The sequence below is a fragment of the Artibeus jamaicensis genome, unplaced genomic scaffold (genome assembly GCF_021234435.1).
Source record: "Artibeus jamaicensis isolate MK-2021 breed Jamaican fruit bat unplaced genomic scaffold, CSHL_Jam_final contig_786, whole genome shotgun sequence".
Classification (NCBI taxonomy): Eukaryota; Metazoa; Chordata; class Mammalia; order Chiroptera; family Phyllostomidae; genus Artibeus; species Artibeus jamaicensis.
In genome coordinates, this window is record NW_026521971.1 from 1,459,060 (window position 1) to 1,484,178 (window position 25,119).

The 25,119-nt window shown below is 39.1% G+C and overlaps 1 protein-coding gene across 1 annotated transcript in view; it reads right to left on the bottom strand.

Annotated features, from left to right (window-relative positions):
* Nucleotides 1–25,119, bottom strand: part of MEIKIN (meiotic kinetochore factor) — a 64,581-nt gene that overhangs the window by 17,049 nt on the left and 22,413 nt on the right. Inside the window, exons 8-12 of the mRNA XM_053672770.1 lie at nucleotides 23,204–23,268; nucleotides 22,350–22,417; nucleotides 8,010–8,171; nucleotides 5,328–5,408; nucleotides 4,571–4,690 (exon numbers count right to left, since the gene is read on the bottom strand). Coding sequence (XP_053528745.1) covers nucleotides 4,571–4,690; nucleotides 5,328–5,408; nucleotides 8,010–8,171; nucleotides 22,350–22,417; nucleotides 23,204–23,268 — 496 coding nt within the window. The remainder of the gene's footprint in view (nucleotides 1–4,570; nucleotides 4,691–5,327; nucleotides 5,409–8,009; nucleotides 8,172–22,349; nucleotides 22,418–23,203; nucleotides 23,269–25,119) is intronic.

Below are 25,119 nucleotides of genomic sequence, written 5' to 3' on the forward strand. Positions count from 1 at the left end.
AGATGTTCCAGGAAAAGGATAAAAAATGCAGACCCACAACTTATTAATGAAATAATTTTAAAAATCCCAAAACTAACATGTGTAAGTTTCCAGATTAAAACTGGTATTCCATCTCTATACATGGATAAAGATCTGTACCAAGGCACATCATCGTGACATTTCAGAACACGGAAGATACAGTGAAGAAAAAGTTGGTCATTTATAAAAGACTAGGAATAGGCATGCTTCTCAAATTAAGATGGAAAGCTAAAAGTAAAATAAAGTTATGCTGGAAAACTTCCAAAGAAAATTAATTCCAACCTAGAATTCTCTGGCTAGCTTAAGCTATCCATCATGTATGAGAGTGGAATAGAAACAATTTTGGTGGTGAAAGGTCTCAAAGAATTTCTATAGCACATACCCTTTTCTCAGGAAGCTAATGGATGATTAGCTCCACCAAAATAAGCCAGAAAGAAAAAGACTTAAATATAAGCCGTGACACCATTAAAGTCCTAGAGGAGAACATTGGCAAGAAAATCTCAGATATTCCACGCAGCAACATTTTTACCGATATGTCCCCTAGAGCAAGGAATATAAAGGAAAGAATAAACAAATGGGATCTCATCAAAATAAAAAGTTTCTGCATGGCTAAAGAAAACAGTATTAAATTAAAAAGACAACCAAATGTATGGGAAAACATATTTGCCAATGATACCTCAGACAAAGGTTTAATCTCCAAAATATACAAAGAACTTACATGACTCCACTCTAGGAAGACATCTAACCCAATTAAAAAATGGGAAAAGGACTTGAACAGACATTTCTCCAAAAAGGACATACAGAACATTCAGAGACACATGAAGAGATGCTCAATATAGTTAGCTATCAGAGAGATGCAAATTAAAACCACAATGAGATACCACTTTATACCAGTCAGGATGGCTATCATAAACAAAGCAACAAACAACAAATGTTGGAGAGGTTGTAGGGAAAAGGGGTCCTTAGTTCACTGTTGGTGGGATTGCAGACTGGCACCACCATCATGGAAAACAGTATGGAATTTTCTCAGAAAAATAAAAATCGACCTGCCTTTTGACCCAGCAATTCCATTGCTAGGATTATATCCCAAGAATCCTAAAACATCAATTTCAAAGAACCTATGCACCACAATGTTCATAGCAGCACAATTTACAATAGCCAAGAGTTGGAAGCAACCTAGGTGCCCGTCAGTAAATGAATGGATCAAAAAATTGTGGTACATATACACCATGGAATTCTATGCAGCAGAGAGAAAGAAGGAGCTACTACCCTGTGCAACAACATGGATGGAACTGGAAAGCATTATGCTGAGTGAAATAGGCCAGGCATTGAAAGACAAATACCATATGATCTCACCTTTAACAGGAAGCTAAACAACAAAACAAACCAGCAAACAGAATAAAAACAAAGACACTGAAATAGAGAACAAGTGGGCAGCGACCAGAGGAGAGAGGGAAGGGAACTTAAGGGGAAAAATGGGGAGGGATTTTGAGGAACGGGATTTTGAGGAACAAGTATGAAAGACACAGGGATGAGGACTTGGCGGGGGGATGGGAGGGCGGTGGGGAGACGGGGCAGGGAGGGCTGGGATGGGAGAAATAGACAAAAAACTGTACTTGAAAATAATTAAATAAAATTTAAAAAAGAAAATAAAAAAAATAAGCCAGAAAGAGAAAGTCCTGGGGGAGACAGGAGGACCAATCCAGGAGAGAGGGCAAGTGAGTCCCCAGGATGAGGGTACAGGAAGATCCCAAGATGAAAATCATGCCCCAGGGATAAAGGCAATATGACACACTATATTAGGACAGGTCAGAAGACTCCAGAAAAGAATTCTTTAGTAAGTTGAAATTCGTGGGAAACTTGATGCAACTGAAGATCTAGAGGGGCCACATGGATAACTGGCAAAGTGTTTAGGACTGATTAGACATAAAAATAGGAAAACCAGTGTTATGGGTTAAAATGTATTCTCTCCAAAAAAAAAGATATGTTGAAGTCTTAACCCACAGTACTGGTTAAGGTGACCTTATTTGGAAATGGGGTCTTTGCAGGTTTAATCAAATTAAGATGAAGTCATTAGGGTGGGCTTTACTCCAATATGACTGGTGACCTTATAAGGAGAGGGAAATTTGGATGCAGTTAAAGACACACAGTGAGAACACCATATGAAGACCCAGAGACACAAAAGCACAGGGAAGAAAGCCGTATGAAGACAGAGGCAGAGACCATATGAGTTATGCAGCCACAAACCAAGAAATGCCTGGGTCTGACGGAAGCTAGAAGAGGCAAGGAAGAATCTCCCCTGGAGGCCTCGGAGGAAACACAGCCAACAGCTCGATTTCAAATTCTGGAACTATAACAGAATAAATTCCTGTTGTTTTAAGAAGCCACCTAGCTTGTGGCACTTTGCTACTGCGATTCTAGGAAACTAATGCAGTACAGGAAAAAAAGTTAACAATTATTCATTTTAGAATGGAGAATAAATGAAATTAAACAATAATCAGAATTGTACTAGAAAATGTTTGAACTAAAAAGATACTGTGCAAGAGGACTGAAAGGCCTCAGCCTATTCCTGAAGCCCCCCATCTTTTCTCCTTCCAGTTTTATTAAAATATAATTGCCATATTATACAGTATAAATTTAAGATGCAGAATATAATGTTGACACAGTACATATTTTGAAATGATTACTCCAAGTTTAGTTAACATCCATCACCTCATATATTTACCAAAAAAATTCTTTTTTTCTTGTAATGAGAACTTTTAGTATGTACTCTCTTGGCAACTTTCTAATATACATGACAGCATTTTCCCCTTCCCCTTTATTTTAATATAAAATTTACATTTAAGTACATCTTTAAAAGAAGGCTGCTTTCTACTTACAAAAGGCCAGGTAGAAAAATAAACAAGTTCTCTGGAAAGGAACAAATATTAGGATGGTCTCACAGTTTACCTCTTCAATACTAAATACAAGTGCTTCTTATGCATTTATTGAAATAATCATGTGATTTTTATCCTCTACTTTGTTAATGTGATATACCACATTTTGTCACTGGTGAATGTTGAAACTTCCTGCATCCCTGGAATAAATCCACTTGATCATGGTATATGATCCTTTTAATGTATTGTTGAATTCAGTTTCCTACCATTTTGCTGAGAATTTTTGCATCTGTGTTCAGCAGGTTTTGCCTGTTAATTGTTTTTTCTTACAGGGTCCTTGTCTAGTTTTGGTATCAGGGTAATGCTGCCATTGTAAAATGAGTTTGGACGTGTTCTCTTTTAGCTTTTGAAAGAGTTTAAGAATAATTAGCATTCTCATTGAAATATTTGTTAGGATTTACCAATGAAAACATCTGGTCCTATATTTTCATTTGTTGAGAGATTTTTGATTATTGATAATTCTCCTTACTTGTTATTGATCTGTTCAGGTTTTCTATTTCCTCATGAGTTAGTTTTGGTAGGCTTTATTTTTCTAGGAATTTATCCATTTCTTCTAGTTTGTCCAGTTTTGGCGTATAATTGTTCATCGTTGTCTCTTATGATCTGTTGTGTTTCTATGGTATCAGCTTTAATGTCTCCTCTTTCATCTCTAATTTCATTTATTTGAGTCCTCTCTTTTTTAGGAAGTCTTGCTCAAGGATTGCCTATTTTGTTTATCCTTTCAAAAAATAGCTCTTAGTTTCATTGATCTTTTCCTTTGGCTTTTTAGTCTACTTCAGTTATTTCTGCTTTCTTCTTCATTATTATCCCTCTAATTGCCTCTAGTGTCAGCATTTTATAATCTGTTCTCTACCACTGGAGCCAGAATAAACTTTATATAAGAACACCTGATATCATGCCCTGTTCATAGTTCTTTATTGGCTCCCCTCAGGAAAACAATCCAAATTCTTTAATATGGATTACAAGACCCTTTACTCTCTGGCCCTGGTTTACCTTTACAGTCTCATTTCTGGCCCCACCACCTGGATCCCCACCCTCACCCCAGGGTCACACTGGGAAGGTCTGGCTACACCGAACCACTACACAACCCTGAAGTTCTGCCTCTTCCTTCCCGCTCTGCCTCTTTCCTATCTTCCTCTGTCCTTTTCTCTGTATCTCTGTCCCAGCTCCCTTCTTCCTGACCCATTCTCTCTCCCCCTCTCATTCTGTTCTTTGTTTTGCTCATCCCCTCTCTCTACTCCCACCCATACCTCCCACCATGGCTCTTAGAGCCATGAGTTTTATGTGCTCTTTATTAATGGGGCACAGTACTTTCACATTATCCAATGAGGTTGGTGACCACAATTTTTATGTAAAAACGAAAAACAGAGTTTGGGATCAAAGTAGGACAATACTGTTTCCTCTAATTGTTCAATATCCCTCAGTCCAGAGTATACAAAATGTTTTATGTGCAGCAGCCTAATATCCTTTATCTGGAATTGTAACTGATGGCTGACTCCACATGTACATGATATTATGCTTAAACAAATTACAGATTTTTAAAGGTATCTCACTGACAAAGAATCTAATATAACAGTAAGTATTTCTTATGGTGATGGAAAGGAAAATCAAAATACCTCATTTGAAAAATGTTCTTGCAAACTCGACACAGGAACAATTTCATCTGAATTAACACAGTTGCTGACATTTGGAAATAGTTCCTCCAAAGATGCTTTTTGTACTGAGGACAGATCAATCTATAAAAGAACATGTTACTCTTCTGCTGAAGTTAAATACTGCAAAACCAATTATTTTTAAGTAATTGAAGGGAAGTTGAAACATACTATTTCATTAGAAGCATTTTCTTGTGAATTTGACAGATGAACAATTTTATCTGAATTAATATAATCGCTGACATTTTGGAAATACGTTCTTCAAAAGATGCATGTTTAACTGGGGAGAAACTAGTCTACAAAGAAGATTATAATACTCTGCAGATTTAAAGTTATTGTTTAAATAGGTATTTTTATTAGCTGTAGCATCATGTAAGTTTTTCCTATTCTTCATCCAATTTGTATTTCTAAAGGGCTTATTAACTGAACTCCGTCTACCCTTTCTGCAAGCCAAAAGTCTGAGACTGACAAAGAAACAGAGTCAGAGACAGAAAAGCACAGACAGAGAGGCATCAAGACAGGCTGGTGCTGCAGGATTCTTTTTTCTTTCTTTTATATATAGCAACATACAGAATCTCCCAGTGAAAGTGTGTTTATGCAACAGAAAAATAAAAATATCATTTTCTATGTGCAATACTCCTCTGGTGTTAAAGAAACAGAATAACAGAGAGGAAGGAGAGCCAGAAAATAGATGCCACAAAATACAAGTACTAATTCTTACCTCCAAACCAGCTGTCTGTGAAGTTGGGGTACTTGTTAACAGGCCTCTGCTTTTCTTATCAGGAATAGTGGGATTTGTATCCTACCGATGTTTTGTGAAATAGGAAATGGAATAGCAGAAAGAAATATATCACTTTAATACCATAAAACACAATTTAAAATTAGTAGACTAAATAGTAATGTGTCATACTAATAAAATTTTAACCCGCTGATAAGTTTTAAACCACTAGACAGGTATCTAAAAAATTTTCTGGCTTGAGCTAGATCAAACAAGTTCCAAGAGAACCTTATGTGCTTATGTGCTATAACAACTATTTGAAAATACTTTGGTTAAAATCACTATTAATTTAGGGAAAAAAAAGCTAATTAAAGACTTGAATTAGGAAATAGTGTTTTGATTATCTTTGTTAACTGCTAAGAAAGGTATTTTACTTATAGCATTTGTTTAATTCCTAGTACACAATGTACTTTTTATGGAAAGGGATTATAAGTTATTTCTGAAGCTGCTCAAACATGTAGCAAGGATAGTTGGTTTAAAGTACATACATTTAAATGCATATACTTTCATTTACAGAACATCAAAGTTAAAGCACAAAGCAGGACAGAGACTCATTTTCTATTTCTTAAAGATGCAGAGGGGCAGACAATGAAAAACAAATCAAGAGTGAGAGACAGAGAAGAGCAAGAGATAGGATCAGAGAGCTAGAGTTTAAGACAGAGAGGGAAGGACTGTCAGGGAGGGACGGGCAGAGAGTGAGAGGGAGGGAGGGGAAATGGAGAGGAGGGAAAAGGAGGGAGAAAGAAAAGTAAAAAAAAAAAGAGGTGGGAGAGAGGGAGAATGGGGAGACAAAAGACAGGAAGAAAAAAGGAAGATCCAGGGGAGGGGGAGGAAGAAGACAAATAGAGAAGATTGAGACCAACAGAGATTGAGCAGAAAGACTGAGACTGACGTCAAAGAAAGAGAGTCAGAGACAGAAAAGGACAGACTGAGATCAGAACAGAGACAGGGAGAAGAGAGACAGAGCTTGAGACTAAGTGACGAAGCCAGGGAGAGCAAAGACAAACAGGTGGAGAGGCAGAGCAGAAGGAAACAGTGATAGAGTCAAAAAGAGGGAAGGCAGGCAGCATCCTTTTCAGCCATCAGCTGCCTTTTCAACCCTTGGATTCCATGAGATAACCATGTCCCTCGGATAAATGTCCCTGAAACGTGTCTAGTATATGCTGCCAAGTCTGGAACCCAAAATCAAGAGTTAAAACTTGAACAGCATAGGAAAATTTATGTTGAGTTTCTTTTTTCTTTTCTCTTTCTGACTTAAAAATCTCTGAAACTGTTGTTCAAGATGTAATCTGGAATAGTTCATTAGAAAATCTTTTATCAAAATAAGAACAAAATTTTATGGGCATACTTACCTAGTACACTGAATATGTCAGCTCTCTAATTTATTAGCTACATAATCTTTAAATTTCTTCCTCTGACCCTTGGGGATTATTCTACCACTAGGGACTGCTGAGCAAAGGTTACAAATAACACCTGTAAAGAGAACCTCTGGTGCGTGGAGAGTAGGAGATGGGCGATGATAGCTGTTATGATTATCACTGTGGCAAGCCATGGAGGTGCTCTGCTCAAACCTTAAACAAAGAGCCCGCTGTTCCACTGCGAGGAGTGCGGTTAGCTGATAGTCTCCAGTGGCACCACCTTTAGAATCTGCTTCAGCTCTCAGGCTGAAGCCATCATCTTCTCAGGCAAACTTCAGCCAACATCTGAGCACAGCAGCTCAACTTCAGATTCCTGTAATGGGCAATCTTTGCTCTAGACTTCCCCACTGGGAGAGCTCTGTCAGATGCGCACCGAAGATTGAGGCTCTCTGCCGAGGTGCTGCCTACACAGGTGGTAGTCATTCCCTATTGGGCACCAGGGCTGCCCTCAGACCCTTGTGAAGCCTGAGAATGTGAAAGGGGAGACCAAGGAGTTCAGCTGGCAACAGTCAGACCCATACGTGAGACTTAAGCGTGCCTGGTGGAGACTCAGAGCCACTGACAAAAGGGTGCGCAGCAGATTCAAGGGCCAGACCTTGAGCCCAGCGCTGGCTAGGGGAGCAACACGAAAACAGAGCCCACGATGCCCAGGGGCTTTTGGAGATTCCTGGTCCATAACCTCATGGAACTTGAAGTGCTGCGGATGTGCAATAAATGTCACTGTGCTGAGACCACTTAAATCGCCTCCTCCTGCAACTGCACAGCCACTGCGCACAGAGAAGCCCAGCTGGCCGTCAGGGTCACCAGCACCAATGCCAGGCTGTGCAGCGAAGAAAATGAATAGACGGCGTGTGTACACTGTGTTTGCTTAGTAAAACCATAAAATTCTGCCATCTGATATACAAAAACAAAAAACAAAAAAAAAATGAGGCTATTCCTGCCCACTCCTGCTTCTTCCCAGATTCCTTTCTCAGGTATCGCCTGCCAATACAGACTTGAACTCTTACTCCTCTCTGAGTATCTGTGTCCCAACTAGCAACTGTCAGTCCATTTACAAACATCTGCCTCCACAGAGCTGTGTAAGTATAGCATCTCTGAAATTTTCCCTGAACTTACTAAAAAACTACGCATATCTAAATCTTCCCAATAAGTACATTTTCTTTTCACAGCCTTTCCAAGAAGTAGTTAGTAGAAGACCAGTGCTTACCAATGCAGGTCCCAGGGGCTGAGGCAGCAGAACTTTGGTAACTGATTTATCTGCATTGCTTTCAAGATCAGACCTCTGGTGAGATGGTTGAATCTTGATTTTTAGATGAGAGCTTAGCTTTGTTTGGGAATTTGTACCTCTAGGTTCAGGATCTTTTCCAGGCTGAAACAAATGAATAATCGTGAAATATTATTCACAGGCTAAAAAAATTGTAGCGCTTCTCAATGTCCTATTTTTTTTTAAAGATTTTATTTATTTATCTTTAGAGGGGAAGGGGGGAAGGAGAGAGGGAGAGGAACATCAATGTATGGTTGCCTTTCATGCGTCCCCTGCTGGGAACTGGCCTGCAGGGAACCGGTCTGCAACCCAAGCATGTGCCCTGACTGGGAATCGAACCGCAACCGTGTGGTTCGCAGGCCTGTGCTCAATCTACTGAGCTACACCAGCCAGGGCTCAATGTCCTATTTTTATTGTAATAAATGTTATAATTGTTACACTTACAAAAGACTTTTTTCTTTCTTTCTTTCCATCATCCCCTCAAATTGAAAAAAGGTTTTTTTTTAAATTTTTATTTAGTTATTTTTCAAGTACATTTTTTGTCTATTTCTCCAATCCCAGCCCCCCCTGCCCCGTCTCCCCACCTCTCTCCCATTCCCCCCCCCCCGCCCCCCTGGTCCTCATCCCTGTGTCTTTCATACTTGTTCCTCAAAATCCCTCCCCATTTTTCCCCTTAAATTCCCTTCTCTCTCCCCTCTGGTCGCTGCCCACTTGTTCTCTATTTCAGTGTCTTTGTTTTTATTCTATTTGCTTGTTTGTTTTATTGTTGAAAAAAGTTTTAAACTTAAAGATAATTCTTCTTCTTAAAAAAAGTCAGGTTTTCTATAAAGGGTGGACAAAGTAGGTTTATAGGTGTTCATACAGAAAATAACACAATAATTAATAAATAATAATGCAAGAATAAACTCTGACCCTGACTGGTGTGGCTCGTTTGATTGGAGCACAGTTCCATACACCAAAAGGTTGGGGGTTCAGTCCCTGGTTGGGCACATGTGGGGAAACAACCAACCGATCAATATTTCTCTCTCTCTGCCTCTCTCTCCTCCCTTTCCTCCCTCTCTCTCTGAAATTAAAAAAAAAATGAAAAAAAGAAAAGAAACACTGTGTTTCACATACTCAGAACTGTAAACTTACTTCTGCCCACTCCAGTATATTTAAAGAAAAAGTGTGTTGAAAGAAAAAATGGTTTGTAATTTAATGAGCTCAAAAAATTTCTCTACCACATTTGAGGCAATATCTCCCAGAAAGTGGCCTGTTAAAACAAATGATAATTAGATTTATCTATTAATCAATATTTAAAACTAAGTTTTAGAGAAAATATTAAATATGTCTTTGTCATGCAATAATCTTCATTTAAAAAACTAAAAATCCTCTCTAAGATATCAGCTGCAACTACAAGAAAATGTTGCTTTACCAACTAATCCCTCCATTGAAAATTGCAGATTGTTCAGTGACTGCTTCTTTGTCTGAAGATGCACTGAAAACAGGATTCAAAGTTCAGATATATTCAACATCACTGAGGAGGTGTAATTTGAACTGGGTCCTGAAAGAACGACAGGATTTGGAGTTGGGGGTAAGGGGAATAAAGAGGGACAGTACAGCCCTGGCTGGTAGGGGCACTGCCCCGTACAAAAGGATATGTGTTCCTTCCCCAGTCAGGACACACATGTAGGTGGCAGATCCGATCCCTGGCTGGGGTACGTATGGGAGACAACCAATCAGTGTTTCTCACGTTGATGTTTCTCTCTCTCTCCTTCTCTCCCTCTCTTTCTTAAATCAATGAAAAAACATATCCTTGGGTGAAGATAAAAAGAAGATGGTAGAGAGAGGAGAAAAAAGTAGAAGAGGTGTATTTCAAGCAAAGGAAAGAACCAGGGTATAAACCAGAGTCAGGCTCCTACTGGCAGTAAAGATTTCACACCTTGCACACAGCTTTTCCTCCTGTCATTATTCTCAGCAATTTCATCATCCAAGTGGATAACTCATGCAGCCAACTAGCCTCTGAGTTGCTAGACCTCTGCATTTCTAATAACCTTTTCCCCTCATGCTATTTCACTCAGTCCATGATCAAACTTCGGTAGTCCTTACCATCAACAGAAACGCAGAATCACCAATTCAAACAGCTTCTTATATCCCTCCAACCCCTGTTCAATTGTCTTCATGCAATAAAACTTCTTCCTCACTGAAATCTCCTCACAGTGAATCTCCAGTTCACTGATCCTACCATCTTCATCCACAATCTTTCTTGTTCCTCCCTTATCTGCCACCACCCATCATTGTAAGTACTTTCTTACCCTGTTCTCCTCCTGGTCACAGATGCCTGACAAATCTCTAGCCCTAGATGAACCCTCACATCAATATCCTCTGGACCTCTAGTGCAAGTGAGTGCTGGGGAAAACTGTACAACCTGGCAAATCAAAGACACCACAAACTCAAAAGGAGGAGCCACAGGCAGGCAACTCTCCCACACTTCTGTAGCTTCTCATTACTATCTCATACTCGCCCTATTTTCCTTAAACTTCTAGCCCTTTTCTCTACCATTCTCAGCTGACAGCCTTACTTTATACTTCCCTCCAACCACAGAAGACATTGAACAAGATGCAACCACTTGGGGACTCATAATTTTTAGGACCCAGTACAAAATGAAAACATCAGGCCCCTTGTTATAAAGAAAAAAACTATTAAAAATGTCAAGATGGTGACAGCAGAGCATTAAATGAACTGGAGTCTTTCTAAGCACGAAGCCTGCCTTACTACCTCTGCATCTGCAAATGCCTCATAATGGAAATATCCATTTGAAGGCCAGTTCCTCCGCCTGTATTCTGGACCCTATCCTTTCCCTTTTATCCCAGGACTTCCCCCTTCCATGTGATAGTATAGGGAAGTTTTTGTTTTTAACACTTTATTGAGATATTATTCACATACCATACAATTTGCCCATTTAAAGAACACAATTCAATGGTTTTAGTATATCCTCAGGGTTGTTCAATCTTCACCAGAGCCCAATTTTAGAGCATTTTTGTCCGCTCTAAAGAAACCCATGCTCATTAGCAGTCAACCTCCACTCCATCTCCACCAGCCATGAGTAAACACTAACCTGGGTCTGTTGTTATAGATTTGCCTACCTTGGACATTTCTTATAAATGGAATCATGTAATAAGCAGTCTTTTGTGACTAGCTTTTTTCATGTTGCATAATATTTTCAAGGTCAACCAAGTTGCAGTGTGAATCACTGCTTCATTTGTTTGTATTGCCAAATAACATTTAATTCTATGGATATACCATGCTTTATCTACTCATCATAGATGGACAGTGGAGTAGTTTCCACTCTTTGGCTATTATGAATAAATACTGCTATGAACATTCACGTGTAAGTTTTTATAAGGATGTATATTTTAATTTTTCTTGAGCATAAACCTGAAAGTAGAACTGCTGGGTCCTATGGTGACTCCACGCTTAAAAGTTTGAAGAACTGCCAGATTGTTTTCCAAAATGACTGTACCATTTTATATCCCCACCAGAATGTTTGAATGTTCCAATTTTTCCGCATCCTCACCAACATTTGTCATGTCTTTTTTATTATAGTCACTCTGGTGGATATGAAGTAATAATCTTGGTTTTGAATTGCATTTCTCTAATGACTAATGATACTGAGCATCTTTTCATGTGTTTATCAACCACTTGTACATCTTCTTTGGAGAAATGCAGGGGAATGTGTATATACCAGCTTCCCAGGGATGGTGACACAATGATCAGGAAAAGATACCTACTAGGAACACAGCTTTTGAGAAGAGACAGATGATACAAGAGCATAAGAAATGACATTTAATACAAGATATGACACACTTAAATTACAAGATGCTTGAAAAATATAGAGGTGTGTGTGTGTGAACTGGTGGAGCAAGAACCAAGACAGTATGCATGAAAGCAGGAAAGGGAAATGTAACCATGAGGAAGTAAAGAAGCATAGGAAAGAAAACATAGAACGTATGAAGAAGACTTTTTATTGCTTTTAGGTTAAAGAAGTGAAGTTCAGGCCACCTTCAACTAGATCTTTAGGTCACAGGGCCCTCTAGTTGCCTACTGGGTTACACTCAACTATCTCCTCTTCCTCCCTTCTGTAATCCCACCAGGAATTATGGAAAGTGATCTGGTAAATACCGTCTTTAAAACAAAGCAAATATTCTCCAACCCTTCCTCTCCATCCACTTACTGTTCTTTTTCTCCATTTCCTTTCAGAGTCTAGCTCTATACATAATCATTCTCACTTCTTTTTTTTCCAACTTATATCAAGGAATACTTGACAAGTATAATTGTATATAGTTGAAGTGTACAGGTGATGATTTGATACACATTACATTGTGGAATAATTACTAAGATCAAGATAATTAACACATCCATCCCCTCCCATAGGTAACTGTGTGTGTGCATGGTGAGAAAGCTGAAGATCTACTCTCACCAACTTTCAGATATACAGTACCGTGTTATTAACTGTCATCACTGTGCTGCACATTCAATCCTCAGAACTTATTCTTGTAAATAAAAGCCTGTACCCTTTCACCTACATCGCCTCACTTCCCCACCCCTTCAGACCCTGACAACCATCATTCTATTCTCTATTTCTATGAGGTTTTACTTTTTCTTTTTGTAGGATTTCACATATAAGTAAAACCATATAGTATCTGTTTACTTGTTTAGTTCACTTAACATAATGCCTAGAAACACTGTTACAAGTGTGAGATCTTTTTGTGTGTGTGGCTGATTAATATCAATATCGACAACATATTTTCTTTTTCTAAAATATTTTATTTATTTATCTTTAGAGGGAAAGAGAAGGAGAGAGGGAGAGAAATATTAATATATGGTTGCCTCTCATGTGTCCCCTTCTGGGAACTGGCCTGCAACCCAGGCATGTGCTCCGACTGGGAATCGAACCACGATACTCTGGTTTGCAGGCCCGCTCAACCCACTGAGCTACACCAGCCAGGGCTACAACACATTTTCTTTATCCATTCATCCACCACAGAAATATAGGTTGTTTCCTTATCTTGGTTACTGTGAATAATGCTGTGATGAACAGGGGAGTGCAGATATTGCCTTAAGGTACTGCTTTCATTTCTGCTGGATATATACCCAGGAGTGAGTGCTGGATCACATGGTAGTTCTATTTTTAGTTTTTAGAGGAACCGTCATATAGTTTTCCATAATGGTAGTACCAAGTTACACTGTCATCAACAGTGCACAAGGTTTCCCTTTTCTCCACATTCTTGCCTACATTTGTTATCTTTTGTCTTTTTGATAATAGCCATCCTCACAAACGTGAGGTAACATTTCGTTGTGCCTTTGATTTGCATTTCCTTGATGATTAGTGACATTGAGCACCTTTTCATGTGTCTGTTGGCCACTTGTACATCTTCTTTCGAAAAACGCCTATTCAAGTACTTTTTCCATTTTTAATTGGATTATTTGCATTTTTTGCTATTGAGTTGTACAGGTTCTTTATATATTTTGGATATCAACCCCTTATAAGACATGTGATTTGCAAATATTTTCCCTGTGTGTTGCCTTTTGAATTTATTATTTCTTGGCCATGCAAGAAACTTCTTAGTTTGATGTAGTTCCGCTTGTTTATTTTAGCTCTTGTAGTGTGTCTCTTTGGTATCTTTCCAAAGAAATCACTGTCAGAATCAATGCCAAGGAGCTTTTCCCCTATGTTTTCTTCATGAGACTCTTTCTGAATCTTATGGCTCGGGTCTTACATTTAATCAATTTCTAGTTAATTTTTGTTAGTGGTGTAAGATAGTGATCCAGTAGCATTCTTTGCATGTATCAGCAAATATGCAGTTTTCCCAGGACTATTTATTGAAGAGACTATCCTGTCCCCATTTTGTATTTTTAGCACCCCTGTCAAAAATCAGCTGGATGTAAATACGGGAGTTTATTTCTGAGCTATTCTGTTCTACACATCTATAGGCCTGTTCTTATGCCAGCACCACACCCTTTTCATTTCTATAGCTTTGTATTACAGATTGAAATCAGAACATGTGATTCCTCTAGCTTGCTCCCTTCTCAAGATTGCTTTGGCAATTTGGGGAATTTGTAGCTCCATACAAATTTTAGGAAAGTTTTTCTATTTCTGATGGTAAAAAATGCCATTGGAATTCTGACAGAAATTGTACTGACTCTATAGATCACTTTGGGTAATATGGACATTTTCTTTTTTTTTTTTTTTGACATTTTCTTTTTTAAAATATTTTATTTATTTTCAGAGAGGGGAAAGGAGGGGCAGAGAGAGGGAGAGAAACATGAATGTGCGGTTGCCTCTCCCATGCCCTCTAGTGGGGGCCTGGCCCACACAACCCAGGCACGTGGCCCCGACTGGAATTGAAGCAGCGACCCTTTGGTTCAGAGGCCGGCACTCAATCCACTGAACCAGACCAGCCAGGGCCGGACATTTTCATAATATTAATTCTTCCAAGCCAAGAACAAGAAATATCTTTCCATTTTGTGTCTTTTTCAATTTCTTTCATTGATGTCTAATAGTTTTCAGTGTACAGGTCTTTCACCTCCTTGGTTAAATATATCTCTAAGTATTTTATTGTCTTTTTTGCTACTGTAATGAGTTTTCAATAGGAAAAAAACCTTCAGGTTTTCCTCCCATGAGCCTTTAATCTGTGAGTCCCCTTTACTACTCACACAAAACATTCACACTTCTGACCACCAAGTATGTGGAAACTTTCCCCCACAATAACAATTCTCTGTGACACCAGCTAGGTGTCCTACAATTCAACTCAATTCTAACACTATCTACTACCTAAAGATCGTGTCAGATCCCACGGTTAAGGGCTCAGTCCCACAAGACTGCTCCCACCCTACTTCAGATGCCAATTGCAAATAGTAGGTTCCCAGGTTACCCAAAACTTTGGTCCAACCTGGCTACAAATTGGAATTTCCTGCCAACCCTGCTTCAGGTTCAATTAATTGCTAGAGTGGCTCACAGAACTCAGGGAAACACTTATACTTACATTTACCGATTTATTAAAGGACATGATAAAGAATAAACATGAACAGCTAGTAAAGAGATACACAAGGTGAGATCTAGAAGGGTCCTGAGCACAGGAGCTTCTGGCCCTGTGGGGTCAGGGTGTGGTACCCCACCAATGTGGATATGTTCACCAACCTAGAAGTTCTCTGAACCCCCTATTACTGGGATTCTTATGGAGGCTTCCTCATGGAGGCATACTCAATTATTAACTCCTTCCAGCCTCTCTCCCCTCCGTGGAAAAGGGGGGGCAGGGGACTAGGTGGCTAAAAATCCCAAGTTTCTAATTACGGCTTGGTATTTTTGGTGACCAACCCCCATCTAGGAGCCACCCAGGAGCCCACCCAAAGTGCCTCATTGGAACAAAGAATCCTCTGGTGCTCTGTTTAGCAATTTACAAGGGTTTTAGGAAACCTGTCAGGAATGGGACCAAAGACCAAGTAATGAAACGAGAGTTACTCCTACAGATCCTTTTTTTCTTTCTTCCTTCCTTCCTTTCATTTTCCTTCCTTCCTCCCTTCCTCCCTTCCTTCCTTCCTTCCTTCCTTCCTTCCTTCCTTCCTTCCTTCCTTCCTTCCTTCCTTCCTTCCTTCCTTCCTTCCTCTCTCTCATAAACAAACAACTTGTTTTTTTACTGTTTGTTTGAGTACAGTTGTCTCCATTCCTCCCACTTCCCCACTCCCCACCCATCCCCACCTCCCTGCCTCAATCCTACGTGCCTTTGGCTTTGTCCATGGGTCCTTTATACACGTTCCTGGATGACCCCTCCTCTTCTTTGCCATGTTATCTCCCTCCCTCCTACCCTCTGGCTACTGTCACTTTGTTATTTATATAATATCTCTGATTCTATGTTGCTCGCTTGTTTGTTTTATTGATTAGATTCCACTAATAAGTGAGATCATATGCTATTTTTCTTTCACTGCCTGGGTTATTTAACTTAGCATAATGCTCTCCAGTTCTTATCACTTTGGAAATTACAAAGGTTTAGGAGCTCAAGAATCGGGGGCAGATATTTTTCTAATTTCTAATATCTCTTCCAGATAGTTTGTTGTTAATGTAGAGAAATGCAAAAAAAAAAAAAAAAGATCGAAAAAATTCATGAAAGATCAAAAAAAGAAAGAATAGAAATACAACAGATTTTTGTATGTTGTCTTATATCCTGCAACTTTACTGAATTCATTTATTAATTCTAACAGGGTTTTGTTTTGCTGTTTTGGCAGCGTCTTTAGAGTTTTCAATGTGTAAGATCATGTCTCCTGTAGAGGTAATTTCACTTCTTTCTTTTTTTTTTAAATATATGTTATTGATTATGCCATTACAGTTGTCCTATTCCCCCCCTTCATTCCCCTCCACCCTGCACACCCCTCCCCCACCATTCCCTTTTGTTTATGTTCATGTGTCACAAGTTCTTTAGATTCTATATTTCCCACACTAATCTTACCTTTCCCCCTATCTATTTTCTATCTACCATCTATCTATGCTACTTAGTTTCTATACCTTCTCCCCTCTTCTCCTCCTCCCACTCCCCCGTTGCTAAACCTCCATGTGATCTCCATTTCTATGGTTCTATTCCTATTTAGTTGTTTGCTTTTGTTTTAGGTGTGGTTGTTAATATCTGTGAGTTTGCTGTATTTTTACTATTAATATTTTTTATCTTATTTTTCTTAGATAAGTCCCTTTAACATTTCATATAAGGGCTTGGTGATGATGAACTCCTTGAACTTGACCTTATCTGAAAGCACTTTATCTGCCCTTCCATTCTAAAGGAAAGCTTTGCTGGATAGAGCAATCTTGGTTGTAGGTCTTTGCATTTCATGACTTGGAATACTTCTTTCCAGCCCCTTCTTGCCTGTAAGGTGTCTTTTGAGAAATCCGCTGACAGTCTGATGGGAACTCCTTTGTAGGTGACTGTCCCCTTAGCTCTTGCTGCTTCTAGGATTCTCTCCTTCATTTTAATCTTGGCTAATGTAATTATGATGTGCCTTGGTGCGTTCCTCCTTGGGTCCAACTTCTTTGGGACTCTCTGAGCTTCCTGGATTTCCTGGAAGTCTATTTCCTTTACCAGAATGGGGAAGTTCTCCTTTATTATTTGTTCAAATAAGTTTTGAACAAATTATAGGGGTACCCTGCTGGTACCCCTATAATTTGGATGTTGGAACGTTTAAAGATGTCCTGGAGGTTCCTAAGCCTCTCCTCATTTTTTGAATTCTTGTTTCCTCATTCTTTTCTGTTTGGTCATTTTTTTTCTTCCTTCTGCTCCAATCCCATGATTTGAGTTCCAGTTTCCTTTCCATCACTATTGGTTTCCTGTGCATGTCCCTTCATTTCAATTAGTTTAGCCTTCATTTGTTCCTCTAATTTGTGACTAAAATCAACCAGTTCTGTGAGCATCCTGATCACCAGTGTTTTGAACTGTGCATCTGAAAGTTTGGCTATCTCTTGGTTGCTTAGAATTATTGGTTCTGGGGCTTTGAGCTGTTCTTGAGCCATAATGTTTTGGTCTGTTTGCACCTGTTATGAATGAGGGGCGGAGCCTTAGGTGTTCACCAGGGCGGGGCAACCCAGTGGCTGAGTTGTGAAGCTGTATGTGGGGGTGGGGTCAGAGAGGGGCAATGGCATTTGTTCTGCTCTCTCTCAGATTTCTGTCCCTTCTGCCACTTCCCACAAGGTGCTTCTGGTGCTGGTTCCCAGGTGTGTGGGCTTGTGTACCCTCCAGGACCCTGTGGGTCTCTCCAATGAACTCCCCTGGCACCTCGACCCCAAAAGTCTTTCCAATTGGTGCTTTCAAGCTATAATTCCCATCGATGGGGCCCTGGCCTGAGTGGTCTGTCTCACTGCCCGCTCCTTCGCTTGGTTTATCTGCGAGCTAATGCGTGACCCCAGTAAGCCAGCTGCCCTGCACCCTCACTGGGTCTGCTCGTTGCCACCGCACACCTGGGATCCGCCAACCGCCGCCTGAGCCCTTGGACTTCTGAGCTCCTGGGTCAGTCAGGCTGATCTTTCCTGCCAGGCCCGGCTCCACCGCTGACTTTGCCCCTCTTACCGGTCTGGACAAATGGTTCATTATTGTTGGACTTCCATACAGTTCAATTTTCTGTGTTTTGGCAGCGTTTATTAAAACTTTGTTGTCTTTAAACTTGGTTGTGCAAGGAGGCACAGTGTTTCCACCTACGCCTCCATCTTGGCTGGAAGTCCCCACTTCTTTCTTTCTGGATGACTTTTTCTCTTTTTATTGCCTAATCGTTCTGGCTATGACTTCTAGTGCTATGTTGAATACAAGTGGCAAGACAGCCTTGTCTCATTCCTGATCTTAGAAGAAAGGTTTTTAACTCTTCACCTTTGAGTATAATGTCAGCTGTGGGGTTGTCATATATGGCCTTTAATTATTTTGAGGTACAATCCTTCTATATTTAATTTGTTGAGAATTTTATCATTAAAAGATATTGAATTTTGTCTACTACTTTTTCCTGCATATATTGAAATGATGACTTTTGTCCTTCATTCTGTTAATGTGGTAAATATATCACATTAATTCATTTTTATATATTAACTATTCTTGTATCCCAGGGATAATTCCACTTAATCATGGAATAAGATCCTTTTAATGTGCTCTTGAATCTGGTTCATTAGTATTTGTTCACTAGTACTATGTTCATCTGCAACATCGACCCACAATTTTCTTCTCTTTCAGTGTCACTGAGTTTGTTATCACAGTAACGCTGGCCTTGCAGAAGGAGTTTGGAAGTAATCCTTCCTCTTCAAATTTCTGCAAGACTTTAAGAATAACTGGTATTAATTTTTTTTTCCTTAAATGTTTGATAGAATTCACCAGTGAAGCCATCTGTTACCTTTAATTTTCTGGGAGGTTTCTGATTACCAATTCAATCTCCTTGCTTGCTTGTTCACTAGGGTGTTTCAATTTCTGAATATTTTTTAACTTTCCAGGTTTCCTCCTGTTACTGATTTCTAGTTTCGTACCACTGTGGTAGAAAAAGATACTTGGTAAGATTAATCTTCTTAAATTTGTTAAGACTTGTTTTATGACCTCACATGTGCTCTATCCTGGAGCATGTTCAATGTGCTATTGAGAAGAATGTGGATTCTACTGTTGTTGGCTGAAATGTTCTGTGTATATTTGTTAGGTTCATTTGGTCTGAAGTATAGTTCAAGCCCATTATTTCCTATTGATTTTCTGTCTGGGTGATTTATCCATTGTTGAAAGTGGTGTCCTGACGTATCAAATATTATTGCATTGCTGCCTACTTCTGCCTTTAGGTCTGTTAATAATAGTTTAACACAGGGTGTCAAACTCATTTTCACTGGGAGCCACATCAGCCTCATGGTTACCTTCAAAGGGCCGAAATAATTTTAGGACTGTAAAAATGTAACTACTTCTTAACTGTTAAGGAGTTGAAATTACATTTGGCCTTTGAAAGCGACCAGGAGGCTGACGTGGCCCCTGGTGAAAATGAGTTTGACACCCCTGGTTTAAGATATACCTGGTTTAACAGTGCTTCAGTACTGGGTGTAGGAGGTCTGTCCTTCGTATCCTTCTTGGTGTTCTCTGAGCACCCTAGATCTGTGCTTTGGCATCTGACGTTAATATTAGGAAACTGTCAGTCATGTTGCTTCAAATGCTGTTTCTTTTCCTTTCATGGTTTCTTCTCTTTCTGGAATTCCAATTATGTATATGTCACATATTTTATAGTTTTTCCACAGTTCTTAAATATTTTGGGAGTTTTTTCAGTGTTTTTATCTTTGTTTCTCAGTTTCAGAAGTTTCTATGGTCATATCCTCAAACCCAAATATTCTTTCCTCAGCTCTGTTTAGTCTACTAATGAGTCAGTGCATCAAAGGCATTCTTCATTCCTACTACAGTGTTTTCAATGTCTAGAATTTCTCTTTTTATTCTTTCTGTTTTTGATCTCTAGAACTTTTTAAATTCTTTCCTAGAATTTCCATTTCTCTGCTTATACTACCTATCTGTTCTTGTATGTTGTTTACTTTTTCCTACAATGCCCTCAGCATATTAATCACAGTTATTTTGAATTTCTGGTCTGGCAATTCTAACACCACTTATAACTCTGGATCTGATGCTATTCAATCTGTTCAAACTGTTTTTTCTTTTTACCTCTTAGTATGTATTTTATTAGCAAGCATTTTACTACTAAAATGTGAAGGTGATGTACTGGGCAATAGGAACTGTGGTGAGTAAGTCTCAAGTAGTATGTAAGGTGGTGGGATGGGAAGCACTCCATAGTTTTGTGATTAGGTCTCAGCTGTTCATCTAGCCTTTGGCCCTGGTCTATGAACTTCTCAGTGAACCAGTGCTTCTCAGTTTCCGCCCCTGCCCCCAGGTGGGACAGCGTGGCTAGAGGGGGCTGTAGTTACACGTTTCCATTCCCCGAATGTGGAAGGCTAGAGGGTGCTTAAGTTTTTTCCTTCCCCTACTTGGAAGGATAGAACTGGCTGGAGTTGGTTATTTCCCTTCCCCTGGATGAGTTAGGCTCTGGTAAAATACTTTTTCCTGAGGGCAGGCTTTCTTAAGAAAAACAGAATATTGTGGTCTGTTTCAAAATGGTTCCTCTTCCATCCCCACTAGTGGAAGCATGAGGGCATTTTTCTAATATTCACCATCAGGATCTTGTAGAGCTCCTGGAGAAAAAAAACTCCAGCAGAGACTAAAGTGTGCAGGTCCCCTGATGCCTGGGTCCCCTCAAGCTTTTAACTCTCAGAGCTGTCCACACTAAATTTCCAGTAACTCATCAATGATGCTTTTTTGTTTTTTGCGCCCCAGCACTGGTTCCCAGGGAGGTTTCTGTTCATGTAGTTGTGCTCCAGTAAGTTGTGATTCTCTGTGCCCAGCCATCTGTGTGTCCACATTTGGGTACAGCAGTGTGCCCTGTGTGCTTACTGCTCTGGTGGATCAAAAATGAGTTGTCGCTTTTTCGGTTTGTTCAGGTTTTTATTGTTAGGACAGAGCGGTAACTTCTGAGTTCCTTATGTGCTGGACTGGAGGTCCCTTTACAACAGTGGACCTCCGAGCAGTTCCAACATCACTGACCACTCTCACTTTCAGGAATAAACACTCTCTTTTCTTGGCTTCTATGGCAGCATATTCTGTTTGTTTTCCTCCTTCTCTCTGTTTCTTTTCTACCTGAACATAGAATTTTCCAAGGATTGATCCTGGACCCCCTTCTCTTCTGCATTTTATAGATATTCTTTTTCAGGTGATTTTTATCAATTTCCATTAATTTAAAAATACTTATAGTATTATTCACTCCTCTTCTGTTTCCCTGACCTGCAGATTTATAGCCAATGGCTTTCAACATTTTCTTATTTGTGTGCCTTCAGACTACCTGCTTTTCCTATCACATTAAATAGGACACCTTTATCCAGCACAACTGCTTAAGACAAAAACCTAGAAGTCTTTCTTAACACCTCTCATTCCTTCATCCTCTATTTTCAATCCATGAACTCTATAGGCAAAATTTTCTTAAATCCATACATATTTCCCCATTCTTCCTATACCCTAGTGAAAGCCACCACAATCTCACAACAAAAATCTTTGTAACTTCATACTAGTGAGTCTTTCCACTGACAGACACTCCTGCCTCTCTCAGGGGGCTCCCTAATGTAGACAATAACATTATGGTGTAGTGGAAAGAGTACAGGTTTTAGAGCCAGAAAGACCTGCACTGGCTTGTCAAACATATTAACATCTAAACCTCCTATTTTTCAGCAATAAAAAGGTAAAACCAAAACAAACAAAAAACAAATTAAAAAATCTTCCCTGAGAGGAATGCCATAAAGAAAGACATAATTAATGAAAAGTGCTTGGAATAATGCTGAGCTTCAAATAGCCACCTAGACAGTAGCTCCCGCTATGTTAAGTCCAAAGATCTCTAGACTCTTGGCCTAATGTATAATCCACACACATTCCTCAGCATAAAACACTATTCTGGCTACATAGCAAATGTCTTAGTTTTGCCTTAATGATCAACAAACATCTAATTATCCGAAATGAACTTGAAAAAATGATAAATTTTAATTCTCTTCCACTAAACTTACATAGACTATATATTCATGTAACAACAACATCACACAGTTGCTAAACTCTAAAAATGTTTTGAATTATCAACTTAAATAGCTGAAAAATAATTCCTATAAAAGTGTTGGTTAAAGTATGTCCATATTAATGCAATGTATGGTTTATATAGTTATTCTGCTTCAATACTTACTTTTTTCTTTGTTTTCTCAGGGGTTAAAGGATAAGTTTTCTCAGCAAGTACTTTGCAAGCTGCATTATCTATAAATAAAAACACACTTTAGCATTTTAATTATTTAACTTGTCATTAACTGTAAGTACAGAAAACTCAAATTTGAAAAACACTAATTTAATAACTGTGATTTTGTAATAGTTTTAGAAGAAAAGCAATACAGGTTGAATAATCTGACAGATACAGTAAAGTATTCTTTAAAATATTTATGACATAATTATATTAAAAATTATTTACTGCTTATTTGACTTCAAACTTAACTAGGCATTCCATATCTCTATTTGCTAAAACTGGCAACTTTTGAGAAAATATTTGGAAGCCTTGCTTTTTATAGGACGCCCATAAATATCAGAGGGTGGACTGAAAAGAGATTAAAATTTAGGAACCAGCACTGAAGAACTCCCACATTTAATGGCTAATAGCAGTACATAAGACTGCAAAGGAGACTGAGCAGGAGTTGCCCAAGAAGAAATTTCTAGTTTATCTGTCGTCTCTATCACTAGACTATTGGCTCCTTGAGGACAGGAATGGAGGTTATTTCTCAGTTTCCTAACACTTAGTAAAGAGTCTGACACACAACAGGAACACTGACATGTACAAGTGTATCCTCAGTAAATGTTCATTAAATGAACCAATGATGGGTGCTATGATGAGAGTTAAGACCCAGTTTCTAAACTCACATATCTTCATTTCTTAAATATAACCAAGCTAAAAAGCACTCGGTTTCCTGGGCTACCAATTTTCTTAATATATACTGCTTTGTGACAAAAATAATAAAATGCAGATTTATGAAAATTAGTTTCACTATTTATTACCTGATTCTAAATTTGAAGTACCCTTTGGTTTTGGAGAAATATTTTCATCTGCTAATGTCATCACTCTATAATAAGAACAAATTAATAGTACTCTTAATCTTTCAGTCACTTTCAAGAATTCTCAAATAATACTTAAAATAAGGACATTTATATGCAGTGAATTATTCTGTAGAACTCAGGGAGCAGACATCTACACAGGTTGGAAAATCAACATAAAAGTAAGAGCCTGGGACTTTAGGCAGAGAGGGAGCCTCGGCTGCCCCTAATTCTTGTGAATTAGGGGTTCTGTGAGTCCCTAATTCTTGAACATTGTGAGCAAGTTCTCAAGGCTCTACATACTAAGAACAATGTGCAAGGTGCACATTGTGCAATGTGCAAGGTGCACAATTGTCCATTTGCAAATTTAGAACCAAAACACCTGGCACAGAGCTACTGTGGTGAGGTGACTCTACCACAAAGGCTGCAAAAAGGCAACCAGGTCAAAGCCTGGGTGGAGGACTTCAAGAAGACTTGGGGAGTCTGGGGTAGCAACAAAAACAAAGCTGAGGGAAAAATCAGCAATGGAGGACTTCAGGCCCTAAATAAGACTGTAACTTCACCAATGACTTTATCGGTAGAGTCCAGCCCAGGTACAGAGTAAGTCTGGAAACCTGCAGCACAAATGAGTAAACACCCAGAGAGGACTTGTAGACATCAGACACTTCAAGCTCCAACTTCACCCCTCCCCCACCTGCAGCCTGCTACTATGCCTACTTAGGGGGGCTATGTGCCCAAACTGGGACCTTTCTGAAAATAAAAGTGAGTGCTATTAAAAATTATGTCAGAACAAAAGGCACATATTGGGGCTGTTCAAGGCAAATCAAGAGATATGATCACCTACCTACATGGCATCCTCAGGAATATGGAAGAGGGAGAAAAATCTAAAGTTTCAGCATTCACCCAAAAGGGACTTTTTAAAAAACTTTATTTTTATTTACAGTTTACATTCAATATTATTTTGTATTGGTTTCAGGTGTACAGAATAGTGGTTAGACAATCATATATTTTATAAAATGTTACCCCCAATATTTCCAATACCTACCTAGCACCATACATAGTTATTACAACATTTTCTACTGTATTTCCTATGCTGTACTTTATATCCCCTGCACAAGAAACTTTTCAGTGGAAGTAACTGGATGACATTAATTAAGTTTAATTCACGACTCCCCAGCTGAGTAAAGAAAAAGGGTGATGAGAGCCCGACAGGTTTAGATCAGTTATTTAAAAACAAAGATATATTTTCTTTGCACATCTAAGTGATAGGTTTTGCTTTCTTAAAGATAGGTCAGCATTGAAAGGAGACAGGAAATAGGATGACATACATATAATCAAGCATCATATTACATTTGCTCCATTTCAATACACAGGCAACAGACATTGAAGTGAGTCTATACAGATTTTATAGCAATATAAACAAAACTTCCTCTCTCCATTAGGTAGTCTGTCAAAGTTGCAAGGTTTTAATTTTGTGAATGTGTTACTTAATTAAAGAGAACATGAAACTATTTAGAAAATAATAGGTGCTCAAATGTGGTATCATTATTATCCAAACCTCACTCCTTCCCTCTTAAGAAAATATTGTGCTGTGCTGTGCCCTGGCTGGTGTGGCTCAGTGGCTGAGTGCCAGCCTGTGAACCAAAGGGTCACTGGTTCGATTCCCAGTCAAAGCACATGCCTGGGTTGCTGGCCAGGTCCCCAGTAGGGGGTGCTCAAGAGGCAACTACACATTGATGTTTCTCTCCCTGTCTCTCCCTCCCCTCCCCTCTCTAAAAATAAACAAATAAAATCTTTTAAAACAAAAAAGAAAATATCATGCTGCAAATTCTGAAGTCTATCATCACTCTCTGGTGACCTTAATCACTCACCTTTAGAAT